At 38.3% G+C, this 22,167-nt stretch overlaps 1 protein-coding gene across 1 annotated transcript in view; it reads left to right on the top strand.

The window, feature by feature from the left end:
• LOC109087914 (voltage-dependent T-type calcium channel subunit alpha-1I-like) overlaps positions 1-22,167 on the top strand; it is a 175,744-nt gene that overhangs the window by 93,717 nt on the left and 59,860 nt on the right. Inside the window, 5 exon segments of the mRNA XM_042725491.1 lie at positions 6,795-6,892; positions 8,545-8,704; positions 13,702-14,044; positions 14,751-14,843; positions 20,569-20,917. Coding sequence (XP_042581425.1) covers positions 6,795-6,892; positions 8,545-8,704; positions 13,702-14,044; positions 14,751-14,843; positions 20,569-20,917 — 1,043 coding nt within the window.

Here is a 22,167-nt window from a genome sequence, read left to right as displayed (position 1 = left end):
TGCTTTTTTTCTGTTTAATTTCAATCTTGGCTATACTTTTTCACATAACGAAATCCAGTGAGGCCTAAATGGTATAAATACATCATACAAGTTCTCCATAAGACTTGTATGTTATATTCTAGGTGTTCTAAATCTACAGGTGCATCTCAATAAATTAGAATGAAGTTCATTTATTTCAGTAATTCAACTCAAATTGTGAAACTAAATAAAATTCAGTGCACACAGACTGAAGTAGTTTAAGTCTTTGGTTCTTTTAATTGTGATGATTTTGGCACACATTTAACAAAAAACCCACAAATTCTCAACAATTCAGAATACTTCATAAGACCAAAAAAAAAAAAAAACTGTACATGTACTCAATACTTGGTAGGGGCTCCTTTTGCTTTTATTACTGCCTCAATCCGGCGTGGCATTGAGGTGATCAGTTTGTGGCACTGCTGAGGTGGTATGGAAGCCCAGGTTTCTTTGACAGTGGCCTTCAGCTCATCTGCATTTTTTTGGTCTCTTGTTTCTCATCTTCCTCTTGACAATACCCCATAGATTCTCTATGGGATTCAGGTCTGGTGAGTTTGCTGGCCAGTCAAGCACACCAACACCATGATCATTTAACCAACTTTCGGTGCTTTTGGCAGTGTGGGCAGGTGCCAAATCCTGCTAGAAAATGAAATCATCATCTTCAAAAAGCTGGTCAGCAGAAGGAAGCATGAAGTGCTCCAAAATTTCTTGGTAAAAGGGTGCAGTGACTTTGGTTTTCAAAAAACAAAATGGACCAACACCAGCAGATAACATTGCACCCCAAATCATCACAGACTGTGAAAACTTAACACTGCACTTAAAGCAACTTGGGCTATGAACTTCTTCACCCTTCCTCCAGACTCTAGGACCTTGGATTCCAAATGAAATACAAAACTTGCTCTCATCTGAAAAGAGGACTTTGGACCACTGGGCAACAGTCCAGTTCTTCTTCTCCTTAGAGCAGGTAAGACGCCTCTGACGTTGTCTGTGGTTCAGGAGTCGCTTAACAAGAGGAATACAACAACTGTAGTTAAATTCTTCGACACGTCTGTGTGTGGTGGCTCTTGATGCTTTGACCCCAGCTTCAGTCCATTCCTTGTGAAGTTCACTCTAATTCTTGAATTGATTATGCTTGACAATCCTCATAAGGCTGCGGTTCTCTCGGTTGGTTGTGCATCTTTTTCTCCCACACTTTTTCCTTCCACTCAACTTTCTGTTAACATGCTTGGATACAGCACTCTGTGAACAGCCAGCTTCTTTGGCAATGAATGTTTGTGGCTTACCCTCCTTGTGAAGGGTGTCAATGATTGTCTTCTGGACAACTGTCAGATCAGCAGTCTTCCCCATGATTGTGTAGCCTAGTGAACCAAACTGAGAGACCATTTTGAAGGCTCAGGAAACCTTTGCAGGTGTTTTGAGTTGATTAGCTGATTTGCATGTCACCATATTCTAATTTGTTGAGGGTTTTTGTTAAATGTGAGCCAAAATCATCACAACTAAAAGAAGAAAAGACTTAAACTACTTCAGTCAGTGTGCATTGAATTTATTTAATACACGAGTTTCACAATTTGAGTTGAAAACTGAAATAAATGAACTTTTCCACGACATTCTATTTTACTGAGATGCACTTGTATATAATACTTTTGTATGAGAAACAGACCGAAATGGTAGAAACTAACCTAATTTAGCTAGGTTTTTTTTTTTTTTTTTTACCAAGCAATAGGTTAATTTGCCCCAAAATACTGCAGTTTGATTGGGGCGTGTGACTTTTAACATTAACAAAGCATGTATTAATTAATGACTGAACTATACATGATTATATAGTTAGTAGAATTTATTAATTTACAGTTTAACATTTTTTTCCAAACATTTTTGGTCTCGATCATTGTTGTTATTGTTGACTAAAACTAAAACTTTTAACTGTCATTTTTGGCAATTGAAATAAAATAAAATATTAAAACCTTAAACTTCAATGTAAATTATAAATGTTTCTTTGGTCACTAACTTAAATAATTGAGTAAAATAATTCAATAAATTAGTAAAACTAACTCTAAATAGAAAAGAAAAAAAACATGACAATATTACATTAAACACTAATTCAAAATATTGATAAATAATAATGTTTAAATAACAGTGAATTCCATCAATTGAGAAGCACTGATTTAACTGTTATCATACTGTAAGACATTAACATAAACTTTGCACAGTAATGAAGAGAGAATAGGTTGTGTGTTTAGAGAGAAAGGGAGATACTAGAGGGAAAAAAGAGAATGAAAGAGGTTGAGTAAAAGGAAGAGGGAGAACGAGTCAGTGACATGCTGGTCTAAAGCTTTTCAATAATTCATGATGGACATGCAGGAAGGCAGAGAAATCTAGTGAGAGAGAAAAAGCTGGATGGAGGGAGAAAAAGCAGTGTGAGCTGTGTGTATCTTAACATAGACATAGGCTGTGTCCAAAAATGCTTTTCAGGCAGTACATGGAGGTAGGAAGGCATCAAGGCCTCTCTGAATCCAATGTTTGTATAACAGCCACATCTACTGAGATGAAAATGGCATAGATCTATTCTTTGCTGCCTATGATATCCCACATACCTGTGAATGTTTACCAATGGTTTCTAGAACAAAACAAAAAAAAACGCATCGGATGCAATTGTTAAAAGCAGTAAATGAGTTTATAAATGCTTAAATTTCCAATTAGGATTCTGTTTTATGGAAAAATGACCATGGCGATCTTTAAATATTAACTTTGTTTCTCTAAAGCTCACTCAAATTTGTTTTTCAGTAGATGATTAGACGTGACGTTATGGTGTCTTAGAAGGTCTTCATGCTAGTTCTGTCTGTTTAGTCATGGACTGTTTTGAACAGTTCAAACTTAAGATTTTTATTGTGAGGGTTTCTTCTTGTTAGCATGTTTTGAAGGATATGGTTGATGGGTAGTATAGTAATTAAAGACTGATGACCCAAAATCTCAAGTTCATGGGGTGATCTGCAGGGTAGCCCTGAGCAAGGCACTTAAACTCAGGTTTTTCCAGGCTTGCTGATGCTATAGTAGCTGTACTATAGATCATTGCATATAAAAAGTGTAAGCTAAGAATAACTAAAGTGTAGCACACTCTTTGCATGCAGTGGATAAAAACAGAACAACATTTCAAGTCAAGGCCATGCATGTCACACAACATTAACACATCACTGAATGTGAAATTGAAAAGTTTTTATACAGAAATCATGCACCATTCCAAAAATGTTGGACATTGGTACAATGTTCTTAACATCCCCCTCCACTTGCATATAAACATTAAATATTTTGACTAATTTAGTAATGCAATCAGTTACCAGTAAGCATTTTAATACTTCCACATTGCACAGAATTTCTTCCACAGTCAGCACAGGACATTAGATGACAAATTCCTCTAGTTCCACAAGAAAAAAATTAAAAAAGGATCCCATCTGCTGAAGCATCATGGAAGTCATGAAAATACAAGGTATGCATTCTACAGCTGCACTGTATTGGGAATGCCAATAAATTCAAATGATGCTGATTGGCTGTGATTTTCTTGCATCACGCAGTATTTTTAGTTTCACTGCAGACAAAAAACATTGCTTGTCACTGGAACCTTGTATCATTGTGCATGGCTATGACATGTTGTATATGTTACATTTGTTAAGAGAAAATTTCTGCCTGTTTTCATGAGGATTTGCATGGGTATTATGAAACATTATGCCCTGGAATTTATCATTGTAAGGGAGTTTGTCTGTCACTGCCTGAGCCACACACATGCATGAGCCACACACGCAGCTGCTGTGGTGCTTGTGTGGAAGCGCCCCACTTCTTTTCGAGTGCTGACACCGCTGTCAGTCAGACAGTAATTGACATAATGGGATTGTCAAACTCTACAACAACACTGCAGTCAATCATTCTTGTGTGGTAGTACTACAAAGGAACACAGTCCATGCCCTTGTCCTCTTTCACTCTCACTCATGCTTTCTGGCCCGTTTCCAGCTCAGAATTACTTTATTTACTTTATTTTCCCCAAAGCCTAATGTTTAGTTAGATAAATCCACGACACTTGGGGTGATGAATATCCCATAAGCCCTTTGTACAACTTTTATTAACATCCAGTCTCATTGGTACAGTCATAATGATTGGTTACTTTTCTAATCAAGGCACAGCATGCCCGCACCTGCCTGTCGAAATTTCAGTGCATACAACCAGATGTTTAGTCTCTACTGAATATTTTAATTAGCTCTTTGTTTCTACTCGCTGGTGGGTTGCACACTGGATACAAAAAAAGTCTGAATTTCACCTCAGTGTTCATTTTTACAGTTATTTTTTGTTTTGGTCCTTTAAATGTAGTAAATATTTTGTCATGTCATGTTCATTAATTAAACCAAATATTCAGTCTTTCAAAAATAAAATAATAAATAAAACATTTTAAATCCCTTGTTGTATAAACCTGAGCTTCTAAAAATGGGATTGAGTGCAATAATGTAATCCTGTGAATCTTTATGCTAGTAATTTATTTTCCATGTAGAGCATACTCTCGATGTGACGTGCACAATTTGGCCACCGCAGAACTTACTGTAGTTTAAGTTCCCTTGTGCATTTGCATCATTTTGTGCAGAAGTTTTACAATTATATTTATGTTCTGTATATATCTAATTAATCTTATGATTTGGGTGAGTTAATTAACCCACTAATAAAGGGGCTCAATCTACCGGTGTTCATTGACTGTTCAGCTTCAACTCACGAAGCTCAACAAAATCAATCCCCGAATTCCTGAAAAAAAATCATATTCTGTCTAGATTTCAGCAGTATTTACTGTATGTTATTGTAATGAAATAAAAACTCTTTAACATTTTTTATCAGTAATTTTGTAATTAATGACATTAGCAGTATTTCCCCTATCCAATCAAAGAAAGGCATCTTAGTTTGAACTGTCCAATCACATGACCACCTATTTAAATCTGCATTGGAAAATCAGTACAGAAACAGCGTTGCAGAATCCCTATGGACCTACCGATCATTCTCTATAAAGTAAACGCTTTATTGCGTGTATGTGGGCAGGGTTTTGGCAGCGGGAGTGGCTCTGGAGAGCTGTGGAGTATTTCTCGCTGTGCGGTTATGTAGACATGTTGAATGTGTGACTCCCTGTGCTGCTGCTATGAGACACTGTCATTGTATTCTCAGTGGCCATTGTGACTCATTCGTCTCGTTCTGTGACTCAGCTCTCATCACAGATGCCTCCCGTTGAAAAACATCTCATGGAGACGGAGGTCAAAGGATGGCTGACGAGATTGGTGACATCACGGGAGGTGTGTCTGTTTTAAGATGGCCCTTGCTCAGGTGGCAAGAATAAAGCGGCTGTGTGTGTGGGTGTGTGTATCTGCTTGTGGTAGTACAACAGCATCTAGATTTGTTCGCTGTGATGAACTGTGCAGATTAAAGGGGAGATCAACAGCAGATAATGTCTGGTTCTGTCTGGGAGAAGAAAGCCTCTGGCCTCTATTTTCAAACACACAGTCCCACAGGGCCGTTTGATGCAGAGAGCAGTCGGTAACTATCCCAAACAGAGCTGCTCTCACACAGACGAGAGAGATGAACCCCCACCACTTCAGTTCCTGACATAGTACACATGGTCAGATCAAGATGAACAGCATTGTGCTTTGGGTTGGGTTGCATTAGAATGGCCTGTTCTCTTCTCTTGTGTGTGTGTCAGAGTGATAAATGAAGGTTTCTGTTTGTGGTGTGTAGGGCTGGTCTGTTTTAAACTGCTGCTCACCTACAATGGATGTTACCTGATGCTGATGATGGAAGCGAGACCAAACTCCTTTAGATTACTAATGAGTCACAGGAAAAACCTAAAGATATGGGATGAGTGACATGCTGACATACAATAGTTTTTTTTTTTATGTTTTTGAAACAAGTCTCTTATGCTCCCCAGTGTTGCATTTATTTGAGCAAAATACAGGACAAACTGTAATTGTGAAGGATTATGACAATATACTGTAATAATGTTTTCTGTTATAACTGTTTTCTGTTTGAATATATTTTAAAATGTATTTATTCCTGTGATAGAATTTTGAATTTAAGAATCATTACTCCAGTCTTCAGTGTCACATGATCCTTCAGAAATCATTCTAATATGCTGATTTGTTTCTTAAGAAACATTTCTTCTTATTATTAATGTTTTAAAAAAAAACTACTTAATATTTTTGTGGAAACCATGATACATTTTTTCAAGATTATTTGAATAGAAATAAAATAAAAAAATTAATAAAAATAATGCAAAATGCATATAACATTCTAAATCAGGGGTCTCCAAACTCGATCCTGGAGAGTCGGTGTCCTGTAGAGTCTAGCTCCAACTTCCCTCAACACACCTGTGCGGAAGTTTTTTTAGTATGCCTAGTAAGACCTTGATCAGCTGGTTCAGATGTGTTTGATTAGGGTTGGAACTGATCAAACCATACTAAAATTATAGACTATGACCCCTTGTAAGTAATTAAATAAGTGGCAGAAACTAGTGTTGTTGTCGAGATCTGCTCATTTAAGGCAGAGTCAAGGCCAAGTTCAGAAGAGGGTCATGTTTGAGTCGAGTCCAAGTCCAAGACTACATTTAATTGTCTTGGTCTTATGGACTTGAGAACATGTTGACTCAGTCATGACTCGAACTCGTGACTCTGCTTTAATGAGCTGGTCTCAACTATAGAAACAACAACACTAGTTTGTCTATACCCAGTGACTGTGACACAATTTTTTTGTTTGTTTCTTCTTCTCAGGATAGTTGAATACTCCCTTGATCTCCAGAACATCAACTTCTCCGCCATCAGAACAGTGCGTGTACTCAGACCTCTCAAAGCCATCAACAGAGTACCCAGTGAGTAAACACACACACACACACACACACACACACACACACACACACACACACACACACACACACACACACACACACAAATTTTTCCCCAAAAAAATATGTGATCTGCAAACCTCAGGTATTATACATGCTGATTCATTGTGAGTGGATTTTATCTGGCTGTGTTAATGCCAAGCCTCAAAAGCACCCTCATGTGTCGGCTCCAAGCCCTGCCCTATCAAACCCTCGGTAGCATACATGTGTAGCTTTGTATTTGGTGTGCAGGTCTTCCAGAACAGCAAAGCTGGAATGAATCAAAGAGGATTTCAGAGTCATTACTTTTCTGCCACCACCATTAGCAGAGCCAGATTAATCCCTCCTGTAATTGGGTAGAAAAACAGTTGTTCTTGAACAAACGCCATAATTCATATTCCTCTGTCTCCCGTTCACACCCCTCCCAAACATTGTGGCCTTTCTTCGAGCTTCTATAAGAAGCCCATGATTTATCAATATTTCAGTGCCCATGGCAATGGAGTAGCACATGAAATATGAATGCTAACTGAATTAGCTTGCATTTGATTTTGCTGCTCGAAGTCTTGATGAAGAGATTTCAAGCAGAGGGTTTCAGGAAATGTTTGTAGAATGTAGGTCTTTGTGTGTTAACTCGTGTGCATGTGGGGGAAAAAAAAACCGACGCACACAAACTTAATGCATACACACTGTTACACTCTCTCCCTCATGCATGTAGGCATACAGAATCAAATTAACACCCATTTAACTGTGTATGTAGCATGTCAAATTGTAGCAAGGTTTTATGCAAGATTTTATTAAAGGGATAGTTCACTAAAAATAAACATTCAGTCATCATTTTCTCGTTCAGAAAAAACGAGAAAAAAAGAACATCCCACTTGGAAACTAAGTTCTCAGTTGACCTTTATGTCAGATGTTTTAAATCATTCTCTTTTCTCTTGAGATTCCTTTAATTTCTCTGTAAATGTCCCAAGACACAATTCTGCTTTCATTCCAGAGCTCCAGATATTCACAGCACCAGTCACTTCACCTGTCCACATGACGTTTTTACTTTTATATATATATATATATATACATATACACAAATGATTCTGTGTGTTTATGTGTTCCATCAGCGTTGTGTTAGTTCCCCGTTGTGTTTCCCCAAACCACAAACACTGCAGTAATCACATGCTGCTGTTCTCCAGTCAGAACGGACACACACCCTTCATTCAAACCCAGCAGTGCTTCGCTAACACAAACACGAATACTCTCACTCACAAACAGACCCACTGGTGTGGGAGTAAACACACAAGTTTTGTGATGACAGGCTCTCAAGTGTTGCCACTAGGAAGACGGTCACAGTCACAGTGACACAAATTGTTATGTACTGTACAAATAAAATGAAGGATAAATGACTGGATGACCTAAAATAACCTAAGAATGGCAATTCAGTGAGAATTACATTGATTTAATGCATTGAGAATGAGATTTAAATGAAGGTAAATTTTGGTTAATAAAAGTATTAAGTTGGGTCATAGATGGAAAAAAGATATTACAAATTTTGAAAGTATATGAAAACGTTTTTCTTGAATAATGAATATCTCAGTGCACATTATTCTTTGTTATAATAATAATTTTTCTGTATTCTTGTGATTGTGTAGGTATGCGTATCCTGGTGAACCTGCTGCTGGACACGCTGCCTATGCTGGGAAATGTGCTTCTGCTCTGTTTTTTTGTCTTCTTCATTTTTGGCATAATTGGCGTGCAGCTATGGGCTGGACTATTAAGAAATCGCTGTTACCCAGAGGAGAACTTCACCCTGTGAGTACCAAAAGAGGACGGCCGGTGGGCTTAAGGGAGTGAAAAAGAGAGAAAACACTGAATGTACTGAATGTACTGAATATTTAATTGGGGAAAAAAGCTCTGAATCCAAATTGTGGGTTTATTTGGATGACGGTTTAGGTTTACAAGGATAAAAAGATTGAATTTAGAATGCCAGATGCATTTCGGAGTGCCTGAGCACTCCATCATTGGATTGGACTTGTATTTCAAATGTCCTTTCTCTCGAAGAAGGGATACTTGATGTGATCAGTGGATGTTTTGGGATCACATGGACCTTGGGGGCTAATAAACAAATGATTTGTTCAGTTCCATGTTATCTTTGTCGTATATTCTCACTTACTTACTTTCACTCATCTTCTCACATGTATCCTTCTGTTTAATCTCTCCTCTCATCTTCTTGTTTTTACTGTCTACCTGCCACTAAAAATGCAAATGTGGTACCACCCATTCGATGGCTCCAGTTGATTAAAACTCAGATTGGCATCCATATTCATGAGTGGGTGTCTGCCTGAGGTTACCGTGCCAACCATGGTCTGCCTGCCTCTCTTTGCTGTGTGATTGGATTTGAAAGGACTCACGGTGCAAGGCAGTGTGCGAGACACCCCATGCGTTTGTTTGTACGCATGTGTGTGGGATAAAGAAGCACATGTCTGAGTTTAAACATCAGCTGAGGTCTGACTGTCATTTATTGTCTAGCAGCAAGTTTATTTACAGGCTGTAGTCAGAGGATGATGAAGTGTTTTGAAAGAAGAGTCTATCATAGAGTCTCTTGAGAGAGCACCTGGTTTTCTTCTGCTTTGTATGTTCTCTTACAGTCTTTTTAAAATGTACACTATTCTTCCTCTTTGGTGGGGGGTGAATTACTTGTTTTTATGGGGTTTAAAAGAACAAATACTACAGTTTTAGTGTAGCGTATTATATAAGGCATCTCTTATATGCAGACATTTCAGTAACTGTGCAAATGTTAGATCACAAGTTAGTCGGAACACATATTTTCACTGGCTTCAAACGTTGCTTAACCATAACAATGTAACCATAGCAACAGTTAGCTGCTCAAGCACTCTCCGAACATCTAAACTTTAGTACTGTCATAATTTGTTTCAAAGTTTTACAAGTATATCAAATATTTTTTTTTATTTTTTTTAAGCTGCTATAAGCAATTTTACCATTTAGCTAACTTTAGCCATTTTGCTAACAAAAGCCATTTCACTAACTTTAACCATACATGATTTTAGCAAACCCAAAGTGATTCACAAGCAGTTTCTGATTGACTTCTGGTTGAATATTACATAGAAAATTATAGATTGAAAGACCAAAATGTGCATCTACATGTGTATGCTCATTAGATGTGGATATCCCTGCTGGGGAAAAAAAGAAAACAGAAAAATGCATATTCTGGTTAGGTATCTTTTGAAGCATGGCTTCTGGTCTAAGCTGGTCATGAGCAGCTTAAACCAGCTAAATATATAACTATTCTAAAGGCACCAAAAAAAATATATTTTTTTTTTATTTCATTTTCACAGCATCTGAAGTTTGACTTGAAATGAAAGAAATTCCTTTAAAAAGTCGACTCTCAAAGTCACACTTTTCCTCGGGGCTCATTTTTTATTCTGCATTCCTTAACATCCACCCATTTTTGTTTTTCTTTTCATCTGGGCTCATTTTTTGACCAAAGCGACAAGTGCATTCAGGCTACTTGTCATCATGTGTTCATTGGTCAATTGCGCTTCGTAACGCAATCTACCATGTGCTACAGGAACACGAGACTTTTGTCAGTCATTGGTCAATTATCTCCATGTGCGAGAGCAGTCTTATTGGCATTGGAATGTCATTTTGTGCCACAGTGGGGTGTTAGCAGTGTGCCACACTGGGCTGTGCTTCTTAGTGCGCTGCCTCGCTGTGCCCAAGCCCTGGCACTGACACAAACATCATTCACCCTCCAGCACTCCTTGCAGAGCCCTGACAGACTTACTGATTCTCTGCTGCTTTGTCTTTCTCTCCCAACCCCCCAGTTGTCACCATACTGCTGAGCTCCTAAAGAAAAGCGGTGCCACGTGGTCCAACTGGACTGTCGTGCTGATAATGCGGGCTGACTTTTATAGGAGAGATCTCAGTGTGTGCCGCACAAAGCCCACAGGGGAATCTACGATGGTTTGACGCATTGGCTCAATTTGCCATATCACAGGCATTGATTAGTTTTGTGCGTTGGAAATGTGCACATGCATATCCTCGCACGAGTGTCACCACAGTGGTCTACCTAGACAAATTGCTTTTTCTGGTGTGGCCTGATGTACCATTGCTCATTACTGCTATTGAATTGTTCAGATCTTTTGGCTGCAATGTTGTTGAAGGGCAAAGGAAACATGTCCTCCGCAACAGAAAGATTCTTGGCTGCAAGTCTGCCGAAGAGTCCTCCGTCCAAATGGGGAGAATTACAACCTGGGGATGATGAACCAATCCTTTCTTGGTGCCCATACCTCCAACATGGCTGTCATGGGAGCTTTGTGTGTGTTTGTGTGTGTGTGTGTGTGTGTGTGTGTGCGCGCGCATTTAGATTAACTGTCTAGTCCGCAAAGCAATAGAGACATTGATTGGTCAGTGTGGCTTGCATGAGCTATACTTGTGTGTGCTAGGTGGACAAATGGCATTGCACGTTGGTGCATATACAGGTCCTTCTCAAAAATACTTGCATATTGTGAAAAAGTTCATTATTTTCCATAATGTAATGATAAAAATTAAACTTTCATATATTTTTAGATTCATTGCACACCAACTGAAATATTTCAGGTCCGTGTATTGTTTTAATACTGATGATTTTGGCATACAGCTCATGAAAACCCAAAATTCCTATCTCAAAAATTTAGCATATTCATCCGACCAATAAAAGAAAAGTGTTTTTAATACACAAAAAAGTCAACCTTCAAATAATTATGTTCAGTTATGCACTCAATACTTGGTCGGGAATCCTTTTGCAGAAATGACTGCTTCAGTGCGGCGTGGCATGGAGGCAATCATCCCCTGTGGCACTGCTGAGGTGTTATGGAGGCCCAGGATGCTTCGATAGCGGCCTTAAGCTCATCCAGAGTGTGGGTCTTGCGTCTCTCAACTTTCTCTTCACAATATCCCACAGATTCTCTATGGGGTTCAGGTCAGGGAGTTGGCAGGCCAATTGAGCACAGTAATACCATGGTCAGTAAACCATTTACCAGTGGTTTTGGCACTGTGAGCAGGTGCCAGGTCGTGCTGAAAAACGAAATCTTCATCTCCATAAAGCTTTTCAGCAGATGGAAGCATGAAGTGCTCCAAAATCTCCTGATAGCTAGCTGCAACCCTGCCCTTGATTAAAAACACAGTGGACCAACACCAGCAGCTGACATGGCGCCCCCCAGCCCATCACTGACTGTGGGTACTTGACACTGGACTTCAATTTGGCATTTCCTTCTCCCCAGTCTTCCTCCAGACTCTGGCTCTTGATTTCCGAATGACATGCAAAATTTACTTTCATCCGAAAAAAGTACTTTGGACCACTGAGCAACAGTCCAGTGCTGCTTCTCTGTAGCTCAGGTCAGGCGCTTCTGCCGCTGTTTTCTGGTTCAAAAGCACACGCCTGTGCACGGTGGCTCTGGATGTTTCTACTCCAGACTCAGTCCACTGCTTCCGCAGTCCCCCAAGGTCTGGAATCGGTCCTTCTCCACAATCTTCCTCAGGATCCGGTGACCTCTTCTCGTTGTGCAGCGTTTTTTGCCACACTTTTTTTTCCCACAGACTTCCCACTGAGGTGCCTTGATACAGCACTCTAGGAACAGCCTATTCGTTCAGAAATTTCTTTCTGTGTCTTCAATTCTCTTTGAGGGTGTCAATGATGGCCTTTGGGTAACCTCTTTGATTGCGGTTTTGAGTAATGAACCAGGATGGGAGTTTTTAAAAGCCTCAGGAATCTTTTGCAGGTGTTTAGAGTTAATTAGTTGATTCAGATGATTAGGTTAATAGCTCGTTTAGAGAACCTTTTCATGATATGCTAATTTTTTGAGATGGGAATTTTGGGTTTTCATGAGCTGTATGCCAAAATCATCTACAAAGACCTGAAATATTTCAGTTGGTGTGCAACGAATCTAAAATATATGAAAGTTTAATTTTTATCATTACATTATGGAAAATAATGAACTTTTTCACAATATGCTAATTTTTTGAGAAGGACCTGTACTTGGATGTGTGAAAGAAAGTGAAGGAGAGGAGAGAAAGGAGGAGGAAGAGATTTTTGGAAAGGGAGTGTAGGGAGTGTAAGTAGTCATTGTGACCCTATTATGTGTATGAGAGTGAGTGGCTGATGGAAACTATTTCTATTTCTGATATTTCTAGGCAGTAAAACACAGTGATTAAATGGCAGGCTGACCTCAATGGGTCACTTTAAGGGAAATGTGCTTTATATAAGTTTGTGTGTTATAGAAAGAATCCATACTGGTTGCTGCTCAGATCTCTTCAGGTCTGCTTTGAGATATTTCAGCTACTGTATACTGCAAGAACACAGTTTAATTATGGCAACCCACCTGTTGAGATACATAGAGGCAAAATGATTCAAGTACTGCCATTGAAAATAAAATATTTGAGTATTAAATTTATTTATTTTTTCTTAGATTTATATTTTTTTTATAGTTTTTTTTTTTTTTTTTTTTTATTATTATAAGACCTCTCAACATTTTGTTTATTTTACTAGAAAAAAAACTGCCAGTAGAAAAAGTTACTAAATTCTGTGTGTGTGTGAGAGATATATATATAATATAGATATATAGAATGTATATGTCTAATATATAATATATACTTCGAAAAAAGTATATACATTTCCCTAGAAAATATATAAGTAGAAATAGTAGAAATTTGACAGCTGGCAGAGATTATGGATGGATTGATAGATGGGGAATTTTTTTTTAACACTGAATTTTCAAAATCCTTGACTTCTCCTTTCGTCTTGTCCTCAGCACATCTGGCATCACCCTCCCCGCCCCATATTATCAGCCTGAGGAGGATGACGAGCGGCCCTTCATCTGCTCTCTGGCTCAGGATAACGGCATCATGTCCTGCAGTGACGTGCCCGCTCGGAGAGAAGGCGGACGGGAGTGCTGTCTTAATAAAGAGGATGCACTGCACCGTCAGGCCCTGGGCCTGAGCGCGGAGCCGCTTGTCAATGGCAGTGCCTCCGCCGTGGGGCTCTGTGTGAACTGGAACCAGTATTATACCCGCTGTCACACAGGACACACCAACCCACATAAAGGAGCGATCAATTTTGACAACATAGGTTACGCATGGATCGTCATATTTCAGGTATTCGATCGAGTAAAGCGGCATTTGTTGAAATTACACATCTGATTCTGTTTCAGGTGATCCTATCATAAATCGACAGCACTTGCTGTAAATGCAATCTAAAGCATTTTGTGATCCAATCACTCAAACCACATTCAGAGGAAGTTGAAAATGCATGTGACAGCATTGCATATGTAGTGTGTTGCAAATGCTAATCCGTCCTGATGCTTCTTGGACAACAGTGAAGGGCCGCCTACACACCTATTAATCATCAACTGTGGTAAAACAAAGGTTTAAAGAAATTATTTTTTTTACAAATGAGGTAAGAAAAACCAGCTTGTTTTCACTTTGAATTCATTTGAATTTTTCTTACCCATTATTTAGCAAAGTGCTTATCCAAAGCAACTTCACATTATTTGCAGTGCACACTGCCAAGTTTAAGTATGAGCTAGATTAGTACACAAGCTACCTTGCTGAATTGCTGAAGAATCTAACAAAAGTGAGGTTTTAATGAGTGATGTTGCTGTTCTCTTAATGGTTCTAAATCTTATAAAAATATACACTTTGTATATAGTCACAGAATCGGAGACTCTACCCTCAAAATCCAAGCACAAAAATGTTACATAAACAGCATTAGTCTCAACTGATGACTTGTGATGGATCATTTGAGACGGATCTTTACCTGATGTATAAAGAGCTTGAATGTGGTCTGATCTGGTCTGTGCAGGTGATCACGCTGGAGGGTTGGGTGGAGATCATGTACTACGTCATGGATGCGCATTCCTTCTACAACTTCATCTACTTCATATTCCTCATTATCGTAAGTTTTTATACCTTGCTGTGCATGTGTTCAGAGAATGAAGCATGTGTCCTAATTATTGAGAACTTGTAGTCTGTGGTTTTATATGGCATATGTAGTCTGGGAGGACCTGAAGTTTGGTGACCTTTAACAGGACCAGAGGGGGAACTAGATGTTTGGTCTCACTGGTAAAAACAAAAAGGTCATGTCTTTTGCCTGGACACAAAAACACAGCTTAACACATCGCAAAAATGAAACTTTTAACACAAAGCCAACTAATTAGGGATGTTGTGATATTAATACCCCTGATACAGATAAGACCATAATTATCTTCATGCTATGGCTGATATTAAAATATATCTACTGTTTTGTCTAAATAAAAACTAAAACAATATAAAATAAAATCATTTAAAATGTAAGGTTAAAATGTGAGGTTAAAGAACTCACTAAAAATCAGTAATATCAACTGATATCCACTATTGCGCATCTGATATATTGTGCATCGCCACTACTAATTGTTTACTTTTTCTCTTCTAAAACAATCATCTTGTAAAAAATTTAATGTTTAGAGTGCCATCTGTAAGCTCAAACTTAATACAATATTTTTAATGCAAGGCCACGTAACGTCTAATAGACATTTATCAGCTTGATTAGTCCTGCCATATGGTGCATTGCAAGTGAAGTTTAAAATCTTGAGAAAAAAAAAAAAGAAACTGCTGTTATTCCTCAGAGATGCATCTGGACCCAGCTTTTATTGACAGACTGAACTTAACTGAATCTGCAGGACTCCTGTTGATGGCCTGAAGGTTTCAAAGATGCAGATATTAGCTAAACAACACATTTAGTAGTCTACAGTGCCATAGAGATCAATTAGGCAATGAACAACATAGTGAAGAATCAATAGCTGGACACTATAAGATTAATTTTTCATTGCTTTGGCTGCATGTTTAACGATGCCGTGATGGAGCTAGTTCTCACACCACGCCGGCCCTCTTCGTTGAATGGTTGGTACGGCAGCGAATGAGACAGCCCTGCAGTGAGATGTGCTTCGGATAACGTCTCCTCCCAAGATTAAAGAAGAGAGAGAGCGGAAAAGAAATGCCCTGAGGATAAGGAGGAAAAGGATCTGAGACTGAAAGACAGCAGGAGACTAAAGGAATAAAAGAGGAAGGGAATGGATTTAGGAATGAGATGTGGAGGTCTGATAGTGGAGAGGCCTGCTCAGATTTGTTGTGGCTGTTTGTGCTTTTCTTTACCTTTCCCTTTTCCTGTGTTCAGACACATGTTAGACAACTCTGCTGGAGACGACCATTTTAGCCCAACAAATGGCAAGTATAAGGAGATGTGGGTGTGTGTCTGTAGCTAACAGGGCCTAATCCTGTGTAGGTCAGAGGAGTGAAAGCATTAGCAGTTAATTGTAGCCCATCAGACTGGTGGACCCCTGCCGCCATCTCTGCAGTCTCCCACTTCCTGACAGAGACCCTGCCACCCCGACACATGCACCCTGCGAAGCTGTCATGTGATTCTGCCCAGCATGCACCAGCAGAACGCTGACTGGTGGAATTTGACACTGAGTGAAGTATAAAGAGACTGAGACATCATTTAGATTAGTCATTATCAGTATTGTGTTGCCTAAAAAAACAGGAAGTGAATCAATAGGTGCAGTGCAATTGATTCTGCCTTGTACTCGCCCTCATGATTTACCACAGGTTTTTTTTTTAGTTTAGTATTTAAAGTTTAACTTTAACTTTAAAAAAAAATCATACATGTTGCTGTATATATATATATATATATATATATATATATATATATATATATATATATATATATATATATATATACATACATACATACATACATACATACATATATATATATATATATATATATATGTGTGTGTGTGTGTGTGTGTGTGTGTGTGTGTGTGTGTGTGTGTATATATATGTATATATGTTATTTTAAATTTTTTTGAAAAATTACTTTTTTTAATTATTTATTTAGCAAATCTATTAACTTTTTGTCAAGGGAACCAGGGTGATGCTTACTTTTAGGCTGGCCTACAAAAATATGTCATCCCTAGGGCACTTTATTACAGAATTAAGCCAAAATATGCTGGTTTACATCTTTATGCAGCCCCAGTTTTTGTCTGTGCTTGTCATCCCCATGTGTGCATTAAATATCTGCACTGATGGGTCCAGCAGAAAAAAAAAATAATAATAAAAAAACAGACAAAAGACCTATGTGAAATATGTAACAGCAGGTGGAAAAAACTAAGCGTGCCATAGGGTTTAATTTAGAAATCGTTTTTCCTCCAAAAACTTTTTTTTTTTTAAATGTGCTCTTGATTTTTAAATGTTATTTAAAATGCACTTTCTGCGCTTCTGGGTACCCTCTTTTGAAAATAAACAGATGCATTGTTCCAAAGTCAATCAGATGTGATTTAGCATTATGTACCTGTTAGTCATCTGTGGTTTCTGATGCTTTATGCTCTCTGGCGTCCCCTTCACAGCTGGAAACAACAGCTAAATCCCTACGTGATCTGCAGTGTTTGAGGGGAGTAAGATGTGTATTTTCACTGTATGTGTGTGTGTGCAGGTTTATACGAGTGTGTCCCTCTGAACTTTTATTTACTTCTTTGACGCCCTGCTCTGTCTGTAACTTGGCAACCACACAGTCAGCCATCGCTACCTGTAGAGAGAGGGCCATAGTGTGGCTACACAGCCCACACCCTGCCGATGCACCTCTATTCACTTCCTTTCACTTCTGTTGAACATCAGAGCAATTAATTCAGGCCTGCCTTCTCTGTGCCCAGTTTTTCCTCTTCAGTTGTTCTCTGATGGATCAGTACGAATGAGCAGAGTGATCACAAATAATTAGATAATTTTTTTTTTTTTTTTTTTTTGTTAAAACGTTGTCTATTATTTAGGTCAACAAAATATTAACAAATCTTGTAATATTTTTGGCTTGCTGTTAATGGGTTTCACCGATGGATGTGATTTATGAACTGATGGCATGGGGAGAAATTTTTATTTTATATTCCGTTATTTATTTAATTTTATTTTTATTTTCTCTGTATTATGCAAATCTGTTGGCAAAGTTCTCCCTGCCTTTGCACATTGATGGCACAATAATGTAATGACCGGTTCTGCCTACTGTTCTTTCTTAAGGTCACCCTGCCTGCAGCCAGACCCTTCCACTGTAAGAGCAGTATTAAATGAGAGCATAAATCACCTGTCATATTTCATCCAGCTGTAACAGAACTGAAGTACACTCACTAACTAACACCCCTTTGACCTCTCCCTTTCTACTCCTGCCTCATTCCATCTGTATGTCTGACCTTTCTTTCTTTCTTTCTTTCTTTCTTTCTTTCTTTCTTTCTTTCTTTCTTTCAATCTGTTTTATTTAGCTTGTTTCTTTAAAATAATACTAATAATGGTGCTGACATGTCTTAACTGTAGTAGAGTTCATTCCATTTTGGATTTAAAGTAGTACATGAATTCAAATAAGTTCTTCGTGGCTAATCTTCTCATTTTGTGGGCTGTTAAATCATTGAGTAATTGAGATTGATTAACCACATTAATAACCAGATTAAATTTATACACGTGAATGAATCATTTAGACCAGCTATTCCTGAAAGTGAATCATTTCAAAGATTTTTTTTTAAAATTAGACATTCTTACTTACATCTTGATCTCTCAGAAAGTGCCAATGATTTTTATTTTATTTTATTTTATTTTATTTTATTTTATTTTATTTTATTTTATTTTATTTTATTTTATTTTTTTTTTTATGAGAACTAGAGTCAATGTCTAGATTTTCAGTAAATTGTGATGTAAATTATAGTCTATTCTTCACACCAAACTATCACAACCACTTTTAGGGTGGTTTATGGTATTATCTTTCATAATATTCAAGAATGCCCTGAATTTTCTTCAAAAGTTCACATTTGTGTTCCACAGAAGTCAGTCATACTGTACAGGCATGAGGGTAAATAATGTAAATAATGACAGAAACTATCACTTTAAAAGAGCAAATATGTATAAAGCATTTCTTTAAGGGGTAGAGTAAGGTGTAGGGTTGGTGTAGGGCTATAGAATATACGGTCTGTACAGTATAAAAACCATTACGCCTATGGAATGTCCGCATTTAGATAGCTAAGTAAACGTGTGTGTGTGTGTATGTGTGTGTGTGTGTGTGTGTGTGTGTGTGTGTGTGTGTGTGTGTGCGTTAAAGTTTGCAGAGGAATTGATGAGAGGAAAGGTGACTGCAAGAAAAGAATTTGTCTATCTGCATAAAACAGAGGTCCAACTGCTGATTAGGAGCAGTCCAGTCACACATCAGACTCCCAAATCAGTATAGCAGATGTGGAGGCAGGACACACCTGCACAGCTGCCCCCCACACACACTTCTGTTCATTTCTCCACCTCCTCTGTCTTCCTCACGACTCATCCGTCCTCTCTGATCCCTACTTCACATATGCAGGAAACAAGCTGTACTTTCATTAAGACCTAAGAGCGAGCTCTGTGTGCATTCGCGTATTGACAAATGCCAGTGATATGAATGACGAATGATATAAGAACAGGCTTTCTGCTCTGTTGAATCTGGAACTGGTTCGCTTTCCGTCTTTAAAATGATTGGCTCACAATTCTAATCCGTTTCACGTTGGCAGAGGGATCTAGCCCTTCTCTGTGAGGACTAGGAGGTATTTAGATGTTTTGCTCCTATGAAAGAGCCTGATAATTATAGCATATCAAAGCCAGAGCGATACAGGCGCACACACAACAAAACGGGCTCTTGTTTGGGCGTCTGCTGACTTTTTCAAACATAGGGTCCATTTATAGCAGCTCATCTAGACAGCTATGGCCGCTGCTTATGCCAAACACTGCAGCACAGGCTGAGTTAGAGAGCTTAGAGGGGTTTTTGGTGTCATGTAGATCTGGATATTTAAAGCAGTTGAGACTTCACACGTAGTGCAAGAGTTATGGTAACAGAACTGAACTTAAAAATATATTTTATGTATAATACAGTAATGAGAGGAAATTGCTCAAATAAATAAACTCAAATATATGTTTTCAAAAGTGTGTTTCACCCAAAAAGGAATATTTATTTATCCATGTACTCATCGTGTCATTTCAAACCCAGTCATTTTACACAATGTTAACTGGAGCATTCAAGCTTTAAAAAAGTTGCAAAAATATCAAAAACAGCAGCTATTGTGTATTATTCCAAAAGTATGGAAGTCATACAATACTCTTGTCTGACAAAAAGGCCAAAATGTTCCTATTCAGTGAAAATATCTGCTAGCAATCCTTAGAATATTTATGAAGGAAGCACTAATGTATGATTCGTAAATGAATCTGGGGGATTTTCTTTTTCTTTTGTTCAGATTGGTTGAATTGCTGGATCCCACAGTAAGTCTGAATGATTTCAGTTCACAAGTTCAGCTCAATGACATTGTTATTCCTGTGACCATTAAGTCAGTAAATGAAACTGAAGATCTGAATGTGTCTGATTTAAAGAGGAGGTTGTCAATGAATAATTATTTAAATTTTTGTCTGTTCCTCAGAAAATGGCTGAAAAAAAAAAAAAAAAAAAAAAAAAAAAAAAAAAAAGCAGTACCAGAAAGCACTCCAATATTTCTCCAGTATTTTTTATCCAGAGAAGAAAGTCAGTCATTGGGGTTAAGAGCAACGGAAGGATGAGTAAATGATGATTTTGACTCTCCTTCTTCTTTTTGCTGTTCCAGATTGGATCTTTCTTCATGATTAATCTGTGCCTGGTGGTCATTGCCACTCAGTTTTCGGAGACCAAACAGCGAGAGCACCAGCTGATGCAAGAGCAACGTGCTCGCTGCCTGTCCTCCAGCACACTGGCTTCACTCGCTGAGCCTGGAGATTGTTATGAGGAGCTCTTCCAGCTGGTCTGCCACATCCTGCGCAAGGCCCGCCGCCGCTCAGCTGCCCTTTACTACATGCTCCGTGGCAAAGCCCCTCCCCCTGGGGGAGGGAGGGGGCGTGGTAAAGGAGGAGCAGGATCGACAGGGGGAGGGGCTAATGTGAATGGCAGTGAAAGACACCACTGCCATTCTACTCAAAGTAAGTAAGGAAATAGTTAGAGCCAGAGGAATGATACTGGGTCATGGAAAAGCTGTGTCTAACAGTGTTGAGGAGTAAATATCTAAAATTAACAACAAAAAAAAAAAATAGTCTGACATTAGCTCAGCTGTGTTCAAAATAGTAGCAAGCTGGTCTGTACTTAAGTGCACTTTCTTATTTTCTATAATGTTGAAAAGTTTGATTTGTTCTAGAGAACTCAGCCATCCTAAACTCCCCGTTTTTCACTTATATGCAGTGTTGAAAAGTTTGATTCAATTTAGTGAATCAGTTATCCTAAAGGACCCTTTTCACTTATATTGTATGTAGTGTTGGAAAGCCTGATTAATTCTAGTAAGTCAGTTTGTCCTATACTGTTCTGTTTCATTTATATGTTGTGCTAGAAAGTCTGAATTGCTGGGATCATGCTTTCCAACACAACATGAGTGAGAGAATGTTTGAAAATCTGATTCTTTCAAGTGATATCCCTTACGAAAAAGTTTATTCAAGTGTGCTATTAGTATACTTCTTTTAAACTAAAAATAGGAAAGTATGCTTTTAGTTTACTTTTTATGTACTTCTCAGAAATGGGCTTTATGTACTCCTCAGAAATATACTTAACACGACATTTAAGTATACTTATACTTACAAAAACTCTAAATATACAGGTCCTTCTCAAAAAATTAGCATATTGTGAAAAAGTTCATTATTTTCCATAATGTAATGATAAAAATTTAACTTTCATATATTTTAGATTCATTGCACCCCAACTGAAATATTTCAGGTCTTTTATTGTTTTAATACTGATGATTTTGGCATACAGCTCATGAAAACCCAAAATTCCTATCTCAAATAATTAGCATATCATGAAAAGGTTCTCTAAACGAGCTATTAACCTAATCATCTGAATCAACTAATTAAATCTAAACACCTGCAAAAGATTCCTGAGGCTTTTAAAATCTCCCAGCCTGGTTCATTACTCAAAACCGCAATCATGGGTAAGAGGTTAACCCAGAAGGCTATCATTGACACCCTCAAGCGAGAGGGTAAGACACAGAAAGAAATTTCTGAACGAATAGTCTGTTCCCAGAGTGCTGTATCATGACACCTCAGTGGGAAGTCTGTGGGAAGGAAAAAGTGTGGCAAAAAACGCTGCACAACGAGAAGAGGTGACCGGACCCTGAGGAAGATTGTGGAGAAGGACCGATTCCAGACCTTGGGGGACCTGCGGAAGCAGTGGACTGAGTCTGGAG

Source organism: Cyprinus carpio, chromosome A3 (genome assembly GCF_018340385.1).
Source record: "Cyprinus carpio isolate SPL01 chromosome A3, ASM1834038v1, whole genome shotgun sequence".
Lineage (NCBI taxonomy): Eukaryota > Metazoa > Chordata > Actinopteri > Cypriniformes > Cyprinidae > Cyprinus > Cyprinus carpio.
The sequence above is the reverse complement of the archived record's forward strand: the minus strand, read 5'-3'. Positions and strand labels throughout refer to the sequence as shown.